Here is a 14,971-nt window from a genome sequence, read left to right as displayed (position 1 = left end):
ATAGCTCAATGGTAGAGTACGCCTGAATTTAGTCCCCAGTATCACAATAAATGAATGATGGAAACCCTTAACCTCTCTGATTGAAATTATGTCTAGTTACCAATTTATTTTTCCCAAAGCTCATACCAAATTATTTCTTTAAGATAACAGTAAATCCTGTAAAACTCCTTATTCTCCACATAATAAGGTCTTTTTTTCTTTGAGTTTTTAGCCCACCACTATCACCAACAGGTGAAATACTTCTTTCCCCATAAACCAAGTTTTCTTCAACCAGTGACTCATAGTTTCTCCAGAATTTCAAAAGCATTCCCATCTTGTACACTGGACACCTATATAGTGCCTGTACATCATTAATGCATAGCTATCACTTACAAGGCCCTATTACATATATTCAGTGTCACACTTGATTCTATAGCTTCTGTAGCCTTTGGATTATTTACCTTTATTTTTATTCAGTGAGAGTAAATGACTTACCCAAAAATCACAAAGTTAGGGTTAAAGCAATTAAAGCCTTATATATATTGATGATTTTTTCTTCTTTCTTTCTTTTTTTTTTTTTAAGTCTGACTTCCTTCAAGATTAATGGGAGTTGTTCTGTCCTTAGTGTTTCAGGCTGTAGTTCCTTAGTTTCTTGTTACCTGAGATATTTGACTCTGGTTATGACTCTAAAAAGGCAAGAAAGTGATACAAAATTTCCCCACCCCTTCTAAAATGTGTAGTGTTAATACAGTTTTACTTTGTATTTATACAAGTAATTTTTATAGCTAAGTTGTAGTAAACTTTGCTTCCATCTTAATTTTGCATACATTTTTTTTTTCAGGAAGTTTATGTAGCTCAGTGCAAGGTAGGAAAGATTAGTGTTTACAGAAGAGATTTCTTGAATGATTTTCAAAGCCCAGGAAGGAGAATTGAGCATAAATGCCAAAAACATTTCTTGGATGGACTTAAAGTACATTGTTGTATAGTTAAGACATAAGCTGATAAATCTGTTGAGTTAATGTTAGAAAACATTTGCTATTTGTAAAATTCAGATCTCTTAATCTAGAAGATTAATTCTTATTTAAAGCTCACATATACCTTAAAGTAGATTTATCCATGGCAAAAGTAAATACATTTTGATTAATAGAGATGTAAGATTTTCACTTTGAGAATATTTTGGCCCTTAAAAATGGTAGATTTTAAGAATGTGACTCAGTGGTAAAGCATTGCTTCTCATGCATGAGGCTCTGGGTTTGATCCCTAACACCATTTTAAAAAGAAAAAAAATGGTAGAATTTAGTGTATTGTTAAAGTATTTACAAAGAAGATAAATAAAACAAAGGAATTCATATTAGTCCATTATAACTCATAACTAAGAATACTAGGATAAGCAATCAGGTTTTTTATATATTTTTCTAGATATTTGAACTTCGAAATTTTAAATAAAATTATGTTTTTGTTGTAAACAGATTTGTTGGTGTTACCTAAGTATATTTCTATGGTGTTTCTACATAACATTTTCTTATTTATTGCTAAAGTTAATTATGAAAATTGTCTGAATTATATTTTCTCATTTTTATTATGAAATAATGGATCTTTATAATAAATGGAACTAAAGCCTATATTACCTGTTACCTCAAAGAAAGAATTAAAGCATGAAGCAAAACATAAAACTAATTTTTAAGTAAATTATAAACATACTACTTGTGATAATTAGTCTTTCTCTTACTCTGATTTCTTAAAATAAAATATCTAGACTGTTAATACCACTAAAGTAATGATTTCTAAAATTTTCAAACCAGAAGAGAATTATTGAGTATCCTTTTTTTTTAATCAACTTGAGCACAAAATACCAAGTAGCTCATGGGGCATTTTATATGGGGGTAAGGGGCAGTATATATATTTTTCTGCTTTCATTCAAAAGCTATTATATAAAGTTTATATAACAAAAGCCAGATATAATGTGCCATTTCAGTGTAAGTTACAGAAACAAGTCAGTCTATTATTAATACACTTACAGAATATTTCAGAGGTTATTTGGTGTTAAAAAAAACAGAAAATATTAGTTCAGGGACTGGAGTTGTGGCTCAGTGGTAGAGCGCTTGCTTAGCATGTGAGGCATTGGGTTCAATTCTCAGCACCGCATATAAATAAATAAAATAAAAGTCCATTGACAACTAAAAATGTTTAAAAAAAATTAGTCTGCTTGTAGGATATATTTGGAAATAAAGCAATTCTAGAATTTCTAAGTCATTAAATATGATGAGAGTGAAGGTTCCAATCAGATGACTAGAATTGTTTGTTTAGTAGGGTACCAAACTTCCTGTCAATGGGACCCTAATTAGTGTGTTAGTTGGTTTTAGCTGTTTCATGCCACATGTATAGAGAAAGCTACCATATATAGGACCCATTACATCCCCTAATTGCTCTTAAACCCCACTACACAGTCATCCTAAGAACCCTTGGTTAAATTAGAATGGTGCCCAAGGGTATTTTAACAGTACTGGGAATGGAAGATAGGGGCATTTTACCACTGAGCTACATCCACTGCCTTTTCGTTTTTATTTTGAGTGTCTTATTAAGTTGCCAAGACTAGCCTTGAATGTGTAATCCTCCTGCCTCAGCCTCCTCAGTCACTGGGATTACAGTCATATAATACCACACCCAGCTAGTTTGTACCCTTTAATTTGCTTTTAGCTTTTCTGTACCTGAGTCACTTTCTTCTTACAAAGAAACCTTGGTGATTAAATATTTAATTAATTCTTTAATAAGTTAAACAGATGCATTTCAGAATCACAAATATGGAATCCCCAAATATGCATGCATATTTACCATCTCAAAGTATTCCACTAAATTTGTGAGCTACATCAACAAATCTAGCTATTTGACAAAGTGTCCCATTTTACCAGATTTCCAACACATGGCAGCAGTTTCAGTTTGACCTTGAATATCCTTCACTTTGGGATATACTCAGATCTTCATTATTTCTGAAGCATGCATGCTCCCGACACTTTCACTGAGTTTGATAATAGAAGTTACTGATAAAATTGCTTTGAAAATTAAAACTAAATACTAAAAGGGATAGAGACTTATGGAACTTGTGTTATTTAAAGCATGTGTTGAACTAATAAAATAAGCCCAAAAAAATGTAAATCTAATTGAAGCAATATTATAATTAGTAAGCTTTTTCTATAACCTTGGAAGTACAGCATTTAATTCTTATTTGAAATTGTTCATATAAATTTTAGTCTGTACAATCATGGGATAAAATGTAAACTGCCACATTTACAGCATTTTATTCCAAGTTCAGTATTTTGTTATGATAAAATAGCTAATATTCCCTTATAAGGGCACTTTAAAATATAAAGAAATCTTTCCTTGTGTGCTCAAAGCCCTGGATTCTGTACCCAGTACCACAAAATGAAAATATTGAATTTCTCTGATATAATTTTTTTTCTTCTAAAAATAATTTATTCTATAATTATCTATTTGTTAATTCCCTTAATCATCTATTTGTTAATTCCCTTATAACAACGTAAAACTTCATCTGGTACAGTATAGTAATGTTACTTATATTTAAATACCTTGGTTCCTTATAGGGTGGCACAGGGGGAAAATTAAAAACTTTTAATTCAGTTCCAAATATATTAAAATTTAATTAAATTAGTTTATCAGTAAAATTATTTTGTAGTTACAGAAATCAGACTGCTGATTACTTGGGAGAGAGCACAGACTAGAGATTGGTAATGCGACATGAGGGAACTTTCTGGGTAGATGTAAATATTCTTTATCTGCATTGTGACAGTGGTTACTTGAGTATATATTTTGTTGTCAGTCATTGGAATACACAGCTAAAATTGGAATTTACTCTTTAGTGAAGTTGATTTTTTTTAATACTTTAGCCAAAAGAGGTGAGTTGTGCATACACAGATTTAAAAATGATGATTGTCATGCCTGTAATCCCATCAACTCAGGAGGCTGAGGCAGGAGGATTTTTAAGTGTGAAGCCAGCCTGGGCAATTTAGTGAGAACCTATTTAATATTAAAATTTAAATGTACTAGGGATGTAGCTTTGTGGTAGTGTATCCCTGAGTTCAATCTTCAGTATCTCAAAAATAAAAATACTGATTTAGCCTGGATAAACTTTGTTTTAAAATATTTTGTTTTAGCTGTAATTGGACACAGCACCTTTTTTTTATGTGTTGCTGAAGATCGAACCCAGCACCCCTCATGAGCTAGGCGAGAGCTCTACCACTGAGCTACAACCCAAGTCTGGATAAGCTTTTAATTGAGAAATTGTTTAACTCATGAGCTAGGCGAGAGCTCTACCACTGAGCTACAACCCAAGTCTGGATAAGCTTTTAATTGAGAAATTGTTTAACTCATGAGCTAGGCGAGAGCTCTACCACTGAGCTACAACCCAAGTCTGGATAAGCTTTTAATTGAGAAATTGTTTAACTCATGAGCTAGGCGAGAGCTCTACCACTGAGCTACAACCCAAGTCTGGATAAGCTTTTAATTGAGAAATTGTTTAAAAGTACATGTTTTATTGTCTATTACTTACTAAAATGTAGGTTAAACCTGTTTCTAATTTGACACCCAAAATCTGTTGCATAAAATGTTGTTAACTAGGGTAAAAAAAAAAAAATTGACTTTGGTAAGAGTTTTCAGGATTCTATATTTTCTTACATTATACATTTGTTAGTCTTAAGTCTAGTAAACTTTTTGTTAAAAACTTAGCTAAATCAGTAAAGTAGCATTAGCCAACCATGATAACATTTTCTGTTACATGGCAGACAAAAATTAGGTCAACTGAATGTCCCAAGGTACAACTTTAAACACCAGACCTGTCTGCTTACAAATGCTAAAAATTTTTTGACCATTTACTCCATTTATATAATGACAATTATCTTTTCGTGCTTTAACTCTCAATAATTGAGTAGCTAAAACAAGTACTTTTCTAGGGGCAGTAATTTAGTACAACCTAGCTGGAAATGTGAAACATGGTTTCATTCTACATTTTTAGAAACTGGGGAGATTTACTAAGTCTTTTCTGAATAAGTTTTAGTTTACTAGTCCTTGAATAATTCTACATAAGGCATTATACAGTGAGAAGATCCAAGAGTATATATAAATGTCTATCAAGATTAATTTTTAAATGTAATTATCTAAGTAACAATATAGGTTGTGTATTATATTACAGAATTTTAAGCCTGTAAAGAGCCAAATTTTTTGTGATTAACCTTATAAAGAACTAAATATCGTCTAAGCTTTATTACTGGATTAAATCGCATGATACCATTTATCTCCTAAGTTCATAGGTGGTTACCATTTAGATTATCCTTTGAATTATGATGCTTTATCATCTATGTAAGAATACTTATTAATTGAATCTAATGATTGTATTTATAAAGTAAAATCTGTTTACAGCAATGTCACAATTACTAAGCTTTTCTGTAACTTTATAATTTTATAGTATTTAATACTGGTTTGAAATTGTTATATAAATTAAGTTTGTACAACCATGGGGTAAAATGTAAACAACTGCACTCTTAGGAAGATACTAAAGTAGAGGATATATTTACAGTGTCGTCTTTCAAATCTAGCTATGCTGTAAACTGATGTTTGCTGTATGCTCCTCCTGATTTGAAATAGATGAAAGAAAATGAACCTATTATCACCATGGTTCACACAATGATTGAGAACTCGGCGCTAAGACCACAACTGTACCAGCAAGTAAGGTCTTGGACAGTGAATGATACTGCTTTGTCATCTGCAAAATACCTCAGTGACAGTTTTGGTTTATCCTCAGATTTACTCATAACATCAGTGTTTTTCTTATTTTATTTCTTATTTATGTTTATTTGGGAAACCACACTTCATCCATGCTTTTCAAGATGCTGCAGTATTCTTAGCATGGCTTTGCTGAACATTTTGCTGTTGAATATTAAGTGTGCTATCTTGCTAAAGTTTTTGTGTAGAGTATTCGATTGATATGTACTTGGAGGTCTGCAGTACATTTGCAAAACTTTTGCTAGATTTCCATATTTTTACTAACTAAAGGCATCACAACTGATTTTTAGAGAAAAGGCTTTATAAAATTGTTTTCTTTCAAAGGCAGCCCCCAAAACCTCCCTTGCTCCCAGTGTTTCAGTGCATTTGTATGGAAAGTATTTAAGTCATGCTAGATAGTACTGTGCTAGATGGGTTAAAACCTAAAGATAGCTATTTCTTAATATATTGGGGTATCTTCTCCCTGTATAATCAATCATTCTTACACAGTCATTAGAATAATCATATCTTACCCCATTTCTTTTCTCTGACTCAAAATATGTGTCATGGAGTTAGCTGGCTTTAATTTAGAAATCTTGGTAATCTGCAGATCTGCAAAAGAAGTCATACACATTTATATCTAGTTGGGGTTTTTTGTTTGTTTGTTTTGTTTTGTTTCATTTTGTATTTCATAGTCTAAATGTTCCTAGCCATGTGTTTCACAACATCAGCTTCTTTCACTTCAGCACCCTCAGATTACTCTGGCCTATGACGTATTATAATACTTGAAAATCATACAGAAGAAGAAAATTAACTAACATGAAAAATGAATATAGATTTTGATTTAAACATCTAAAAGCACCTAGTAAAACAAATAATTTGAGCTCTTGCTAGTTTTAAAGACCTGGTTTGGTTCTGTCTTTGGGGTCTACATCATGGTGCCTTTTAACTGGGAGATTGATACCTGTTGATGAGAGGATGACTTCCATTTTTGAGCCCAGTTTCAGAATATTTAAAGCACATATTATGTATGATTGAAAATGGTCTTTGTTTTGCAATAAATTATTAGATATTTAAAGTTAAACAGCTTTACTTTTCAAAGAAGAAAAAGAAGATTACAAAACCTCTTTGCTTCATTCTAAAGTGCCACACTGAGAACCTTAGCACTTTTTGTGAAATTGATTGTTCATTTTAAGAACCCAAAGCTGCTTAGAGTATTTATATGTGTGTGTTTATGCATGAGATTATTTGTTTGTTTTTGGTGGTTCTAGGGAATGAACTCAGGGTGCTCTACCACTGAGCTACATTCCTAGCCTGTTTTATGATTTTTATTTTTTTTTTATTTTTTTAAGAACAAAAATAGAACCAAGCATGACAGAACATACCTATAATCCTAGCAGCTCAGGAGACTGAGGCAGGAGGACTATAAATTCAAAGCTAGCCTCAACAACTTAACAAGGTCCTAAGCAACTCAGTGACACCCTGTCTTTAAATAAAAATACAAAAAAAGGGGCTGGGGATGTGGCTCGATGGTTAAGTGCCCCTGGATTCAATCCCTGATACAAAAAAAATTAAGAATTAAAAAAATAGGCAATTTAGGCTCTCACTAAGTTGTTGTTTGGCTTCAAATCTGTGGTCCTCCTGCCTCAGTGTCCCAAGTCACTGAAATTATAGATGTAGGCCAGTACATCCAATGCATTCTATAAAATGATATATTTTAGCATTAAATTGATATGTGATCAAAAGGCGTTTTTTTAAATAGGTAATTTTTTTTTTTCCCACTGTGCTGGGGATCAAACTCAGGACCTAGCACATGGTAGTCAAATGTTCTACCACTGAGCTACATCTCCAGCCCAGTAAGTAATATTTTCATGTTCACATTTTGCATATTTTAGAAAAGAACAAAAAGATTGGATTTTGTTTGGCTTGTTTATTTTTTCCATTTTATATTTATCAATATTCAAGGTTGATGATGTAAAAGTCATTAATGATTTAAGTTACTCCGCTGCACTAAAAGTTCTAATTGAAGTTTTTCAAAAATATGGAGATGTCTGAGATATCTGAAAGCATCACATACCTTGAATAGTAAAAGAACAATGGGTTTGTATAAAATACACATGTTCATGTTAATGCTTGAAAGGAAAGAACTAGGATTGCAGAAAACAAGAAAACCCAAATACCTTAAATCAGCAGTCGTGTCTAGACATGGCTAATCAATCAGGAAATCAGTGTTAACTGTCAAGGTTAGGGACTCTACAGACTGTTATTTTTAATCAGCAACTAGTAAAATGACACTTATTGCAGAGCATCTTTAATGGGGAAAAGTGACACACTTCTTAAGCTCTGTTCATAAATTTGCACAAATTAAAATTAGATCTTATTTTTTTCCTCCAAAATTTTCTTGTCACTTATAACTTGTCCTAAAAAACCTTCATGAAAGTTTATATTGCTGTTACAATTTGCTTTTCTGAGATTGCATTACAATGATGTTTTGATAGATACCTGATATTTTACTGGGAATACTGTGGCAACATATTTTGTGGTCTGTTTTCCAAATCATGGACCACTCAGTGTTTTCCTCAGAAAGATCTTTATATTTTTATTTTTTTCCTTAGGAAATACTGAGAAATTACATAAGCAGTATTTTTTTTAATTAGCCAAATAAAAAGGACTTAAAAGTGAATGCTAAATGACTTAGCATCAAGTTGAAAAAAAATCTTCTGCATTTATCAATCATTCTAGTTAGATTTTTCTACCCTCATCTTTATAACATGATTAATATCAACGAATTTACTCCCCTGATGAATAAGTGTTCTAAAAGATTATAGATGTATCAGCAAACACCTATAGTCATGTAAACAGTTTTTAGCTTTTAGTGAGTATAATGTCTAATTTTTTAAAATTTAATTTAAAAATGTTTCCCATAAAATCCTTCTTGGAGTTTGTATGTATATTCATATACTGATTCATATACTGTGTGTGAGTGTGTTTCACAAATGTAAGGGATATTGAAGAAAGTTGAATTTTAATTAACATAAATAATTTTGTTTGGACTTAATGCCAAGCCAGTTTTTAAAAATACATACATTGGAAGGGCTTGGAATATAATTCAGTGTTAGAACACCTGCTTAGCATGCATAGTACCCTAAGTTTGATCCCTAGAACAGTGAAAAAAAAATAAGAAAAAAAACTAAATAAGTATTTAGATACTTATTTATTATGACAGGATTCTGCCTTTCTAGATAAAGTATATTCTCACATATCCTAATAGAGTCAATAAAGTCTATATATGATACACCCACCCTTGTCCCCGAGTACTGGAGATTGAACACTGAGCCTCATCCCTAGCCCTTTTTAAAATTTTTTTTTTTTTGAGATGGGATCTCACCAAGTGCTACAGAACTCCCCAAGTTGGTGATGCTGAACTTGAAATTGCAGTCATTTTGCCATAACGTTCCTAGTCACTAAGATTACGTGCATGCACCAACACATCTAGCCCACTTTTCAAATTTGAAAGAAGTTTGCATGCTATTCAAATTTATTTAATTACTATATAGCCCCCTTTTTCCCTCATTTGCTTGTCTGATGCTTCTAAGGCACAACGTATTCAAACCAGACCTTTTTTTCTTGCAAAAGATTAATTTGGAATACAATAAAATGGGGCCGGGAATGTAGCTCAGTGTTAGACTGCTTGCCTAGTGTGTGTAAGGCCCTAGGTTCAACCCTCCAGCATAGTAAAAGAAAAATTATAAAACATTATCATAACTCAAATATGCAAAACTTAAGAGAAATATTAATCAGAATGCTCATGAAATTTACATTTCTCTTCCTAGTTAAAAAAATTGTATTGAGGAAAATTTGGTTGCTAGTTTCATAAGTTATACCCCATCTTTTCTTAAGGAAAGGATAAGCAATTATTATCAGGAATGGAAAATATACCAACTTTAAAATTTTTTGTTTTGTTGTTGTTATATTGTTTTGAGATAGGGTCCTGCTATGTTGCTAAGGCTGGGCTCACACTTGTGATCCTCATGCTTCAGCTTCCAGAGTAGCTGGTATAACATGCATACATACTATGCCTGACAGAAGTTAACTTTTTAAAGAATAATCTTATTTTCTTATGCTTTTCTTCTAATGTGTGAAAATAGTATGTAGTTGAAGGTTGATTGATTTAAGGACTTATTTTTAATTGGTATCTAATAAATACCTTTATGGGATAAATTAATAAAATGTTTAAGGAAATTTTTCATTAGTACTAAAAATAGAGGTACAAGGAAAAATATATTTGCTGTTTTATGTGTAATGTATTTATATGGCTATAAGGACATTTCACTCAGAAGTGGTAAATGCACAGCAGACTTTTTTTATATTACTTGCCAACTGATAAGAAAATGAATCTGCAGTGATTCCTTAAATAAAATTACTATAACAAGCTGAGCTTTGTGGTTTACACTTCTAATCCCAACCACCTCTGGAGACTGAGGCAGGAAGACCACAAATTTGATGCCAGCCTGAGCAACTTAGTGAGATCCTGTCTCAAAACAAAAAGTGCTGGGGATGCAGCTCAGTGGTTGAGCAACTGTCTGGCATGTGTGATGCCTTACATTGGATCCCAACACTGCAAAAAAGAATAGTATACCAATTTCCTAAATACTATTTGCTACAAATTAATAAATTTCCATTTTAATAGTGTTTTTTTTTCATTCTGGGATACAGAATACAATTCATATTTTAACCTAGAGATAGCATTGGTCATTTGTTATGTTCAAATTCCATAGAGTAAAGCTGTTTAACATTTAACTTTAAATTTAATAGTATATTAAGACATCATAATAGCTTAAGGCCTTTTAAGATGCTTAAATTCATGATAAAAAGTGAGATGGCCAAAATTACATTTTTTATATTAATAAGAAATTAAAGATCAAACTTATTTTTTAATTAATTTTTTTTAGGTAGAGGTATAAATTCTTTTCTTGAGACTAGGTGCTTTAATTTAGAATAACAATTGACACTTCTTGGGACATTATTGGATGATCTTTATTTAAAATAGTATGCAAATATTCTCATTTTTGCCATTAAATTCATTTTTCATGTAATGTTCTTTTCTATGGAAGTTTTGTGCTTTAACAATCACTGTGCATATCCTTAAATAGTCGCAGGTTCATTTGCATGAGGTATGTGAAAGTAATGTCTTGAAATGAAACATGTAAATCTAGGATTTATTTTGTGTTTGGAATGATTATATTTTTTTACCTTCTGATCCCCACATTCTGGACCCATTCAGAGTTATCTGCTGCTTAAATTATGCCTACATTTAAAGATGTAACAAGAAGTTTTTTACAGAGGGGACATACATTTTTTTATACATTCTGATGCATCTATATAGGTACATATGAAATTTATTTTCCAAACTAGATCATACTTGGGTCATATTATTTCTGTCACCTTCTTGAGAAAAAGTGAGCCACAGTTAAATTTTTCCTATGTTTTTATTACTGACTAGCTGTCAATATAAATTCAAAAGACAAGAAGATATTGAAATATTGCCTACAGAGGGTATGGTGTGATTTCTGGTAGAACTGTCTTGAGAAGAGTATTAAAATCTTGATAAGCAAAATTATAAATGAGGTTTTGTGTTACCAAAAGATACTTAGAAGAAGCTGAACAAAGGATATTTGTATAAACTAATAATTTCTTACAATATAATAATTCAAATGGTATCAACCAACACATATAAACTTTTTTAAATTTGATTATTCACTGTTTGTAACATACACTTTCAGTATTGTGAGATCTTAAGTGATTTTGTCTTCAATTAAACCCATCCTTTTCCTCCATTATCTTTTAGTTCTTAAGACAGAAGAACAAGATAAGTCTATATTGTGTATGTGTGCTTATATATTATGTATATGTATAAAATATGTTATAGACTTTGTTACTAAAGTTGTACTCAGATGTGTTGGCATTGAGTGTATAGTACACATACACTGTGTGATTATGTGTATACTGTGAAGGATGCTTTTGACTGTTTTACTATGCCTGTTTTGAATATTTTATTTGATACAGTTAATATGATTGTATTTGTCAATTTTTCATTAAAATAATGTTTGTCTTTAAAATGGAAAATGTAAGTTGCTGTATTAATTTTGTTTGGCCAGCTGATTGTTTGACAAACTTAAGTTAGCATCATTCTGTTAAGTATTTTTCTACTACTGTAATAGTCTAGTGTTTGAATTAAACTTATAAAAGTATAAGAGTCATTAAAATCCCACTTTTGTCATACTGTTATATATTTAACTTAAATATAAAGTATTAGCTGTAGACTAAATATATTTTTGTATGATTTTTAAGTTTGTATATGGTGTTTTTTTCTTACAGCTATCACAAGATGAATGTAGAGGCACATTATATAAATACAGACCTGAAGAAATAGATATTGATGTAAGTATTACTATGATATATACTGATTCTGTGTCGTATTCTGTGCCAAAATATTGGAAATAAGCATGATGCAAAACCTTCTTCTTCCCAGGTTCTCTAAAATAACATCAAACAAATCAGTATTATTTCTCTGTTGCACTTACATTACTGCTGCCTACTACCCACTATCCCCCGATAGGTAGTAGTTGAACATATTAAGGATCACTTAAATGAAAATTTAAAAATAATTACTGATTTTCTTTTAAAACACAGGTGTGGAAAACTGGAGAATTACTATCTTCTAGAGAAAGTATTAGCCTCTGGAAGTTTCATCGCTGTTCCTTTTTAAATTATATTTTGTCTCTGTTAAATCATAGTCTAGGTTGCTGATTTGCCATGTAATTTTCCCCTCACTTCTCCTGGTTTTATTCCATTGAGTTTGTCTCCTTTTCATTTTAATACCTTCTATTTGGTATAGCTTGAGTCTTACCTAATAAAGATAAGGTAGTTATTTTAATAGATAAAGGACAAAGAAGGTCAAGTATCAAATTTCTTGCTTACTTGTCATTATACTATAAACTTTGGGCCATATTTCCTGATTATCCACATTTGTTTTGAGACATTAGGAGAATCGATTTATTGTACTATAGAGTACTTTCTCATATTATCATTAAATTGATTTAAAAGATTTAAACTACAATGTATGGTGGTGCAATGCCTGTAATCCCAGCAACTCAGGAGGCTAAGGCAAGAGGATCATATGTTGAAGGACAGCCTGAACAACTTATCAGGACCCTTTCTCAAAATAAAAAGTAAAAAAAAGGAAGGGTTGGGGATGTAGCTTAGTAGTAGAGAACCCTGGGTTCAATCCCCAGTGTTGCGAAAATAAATACATACATATGTACATACATACATAAGATAAAAAATTTAAAAATAATAAGTTTAAACCTGGGGATGTAGCTTAGTGGTAGAGTACATGTTTAGCATGCCTGAGGTTCTGGATTCTATTCCCACTCCCCCCCCAAAAAAACATAAACTACTAAAAGTAATTTTTCTTCATAAACAATATTTTTACTTGTATTATTACATTTAACAACTGCATATATCCCTTACCCTATAGGTCAGATTATAGTGGTTTTTTTGGTGGAGAGTTAGAATTTTTAGACTGCTTGATTACCAAAGATAGTTTGAAATATGTAAATTAGACAGGCACTGGGTTCACTCTTGCAATCCCAGTTACTCAGGAGAATCGAAAATTCAAGGCTAGCCTCCACAATTGAGAAGACCCTGTCTCAAAAGAAAAAAAATGAAAATGTAGCTCAGTGGTAAAGTAACTTCAATCCACAGTACTGAAAAGAAGAAAAGAGAAATATTTAAGTTTAGTATGATTGAAATACTTGTCTACTTTGCATGATTTGTTTCGTTGTGATACTGGGGATTTAACCCAGGGGTACTTTACCATTGAACTTCATTTCCAGCCCTTTTTGTTTTTTATTTTGAGTCAGGGCCTAGACTTGAACTTATGAGCCTCCTATCTCAGCCTCCTAGTTGCTGACACTACAGGCATGTGCCAGCACACCCAACATATTCTATTTTTATAAACTGTATTTTAATTTTGATTGTATTTACTTAAAGAAAATTAACCCAACTTAGCATTTCATGGCTGCTTTAAATGGGTACCTACCTTCAGCTAATTACATGAAACATTTTTAAATTTCTCTAACAAAAGACATCTCTTACAACTCAGGCCAAGTTAAGCCGATTATGTGAACAAGATAAAGTGGTACATGCACTGGAAGAGAAACTTCAGCAACTCCACAAGGAGAAAGTAAGACAGTTATGTTTATTATCTACAATCAATGTTATTTTATGTGATTATTATCAAGACAGTAATGAGTAAAAAAAAAAACTAATTCAATGATGCAGAACATTAAGTGTGATTCTTTTTATTAGTACACGCTTGAGCAAGCTTTGCTGTCAGCCAGCCAAGAGATAGAAATGAACGCAGATAACCCAGCAGCCATTCAGACAGTGGTATTACAGAGGGATGATTTGCAAAATGGACTGCTTAGTACATGTCGAGAACTCTCTCGAGCCACTGCCGTAAGTAGATTTTTTTTTTTTCCGGTTAGGAGTCTTTGAAATATTATGCAGTTCTTTTTTTCTTTGCTCTGCTATTAGTTGTGGTGTCTTTAGGATCACACTTTATTATTATAACAAGAAATATTAATTTCTTAATATTAACTATGTTTAGGAACATAAAGAGTGACCTTTATTTCTGTAGGTATCTTATTCTTAATGAAATGGATGTTTTACAGAAAAGATAGGTACTCCTTTTTTACATATTATGCAACCAAAAAATTCTTTAAATAAGTTAAAATTAATTGCATGAAGAAAAAAATGCATTGTGAATTTTAGGGGATTTAGGATAATTTCCTGAAGGTGGTAACTGAACTCACCCACCCATTTCAGTAAAAATAAAATTCAAGCCATTTCAACAAAAAGCACTTGCGGAAAGGTTGTAAGAAGGCATCCCTTTCATAGCTGCAGTGTGATCTAAATTTAGATAAATTGAATAAGAAAAATGATTGGCAAAATTATTAACCCTTAGGGGCTGGGGCTGAGCTCAGCGGTAGCGCACTTGCCTGGCATGTGTGAGGCACTGGGTTCGATTCTCAGCACCACGTAAAATAAATAAAAGGACTGTCAACAACTATATTAACCCTTAGCCTTAGAATTTCAGGAGAGTCTCTTGGGATTACCAAATCTAAAAAGTCAGTGTTTGTAAACTGAGTTTATA

General features: G+C 31.8%; 1 protein-coding gene across 42 annotated transcripts in view; it reads left to right on the top strand.

Moving 5' to 3' along the window:
* The window catches only part of Plekha5 (pleckstrin homology domain containing A5), a 236,999-nt gene that overhangs the window by 183,294 nt on the left and 38,734 nt on the right, over nucleotides 1–14,971 (top strand). For 20 of the 42 annotated variants that reach the window (XR_013423041.1, XR_013423043.1, XM_078015158.1 and 17 more), the window contains 5 exons: nucleotides 5,635–5,715; nucleotides 11,600–11,635; nucleotides 12,130–12,192; nucleotides 13,919–13,999; nucleotides 14,125–14,274. Coding sequence is in view for 36 of the 42 variants with exons in the window: in XM_078015158.1 (XP_077871284.1) it covers nucleotides 5,635–5,715; nucleotides 11,600–11,635; nucleotides 12,130–12,192; nucleotides 13,919–13,999; nucleotides 14,125–14,274 (411 nt within the window). In the remaining 6 variants the exon portion in view is untranslated. Of the gene's footprint in view, nucleotides 1–5,585; nucleotides 5,748–11,599; nucleotides 11,636–12,129; nucleotides 12,193–13,918; nucleotides 14,000–14,124; nucleotides 14,275–14,971 lie in introns of those variants that run through there. The other 22 variants (XM_078015167.1, XM_078015152.1, XM_078015150.1 and 19 more) reach the window with 5 other exon arrangements.

Source organism: Ictidomys tridecemlineatus, chromosome 6 (assembly GCF_052094955.1).
Source record: "Ictidomys tridecemlineatus isolate mIctTri1 chromosome 6, mIctTri1.hap1, whole genome shotgun sequence".
In the NCBI taxonomy this organism is placed as follows: Eukaryota; Metazoa; Chordata; class Mammalia; order Rodentia; family Sciuridae; genus Ictidomys; species Ictidomys tridecemlineatus.
The sequence above is the reverse complement of the archived record's forward strand: the minus strand, read 5'-3'. Positions and strand labels throughout refer to the sequence as shown.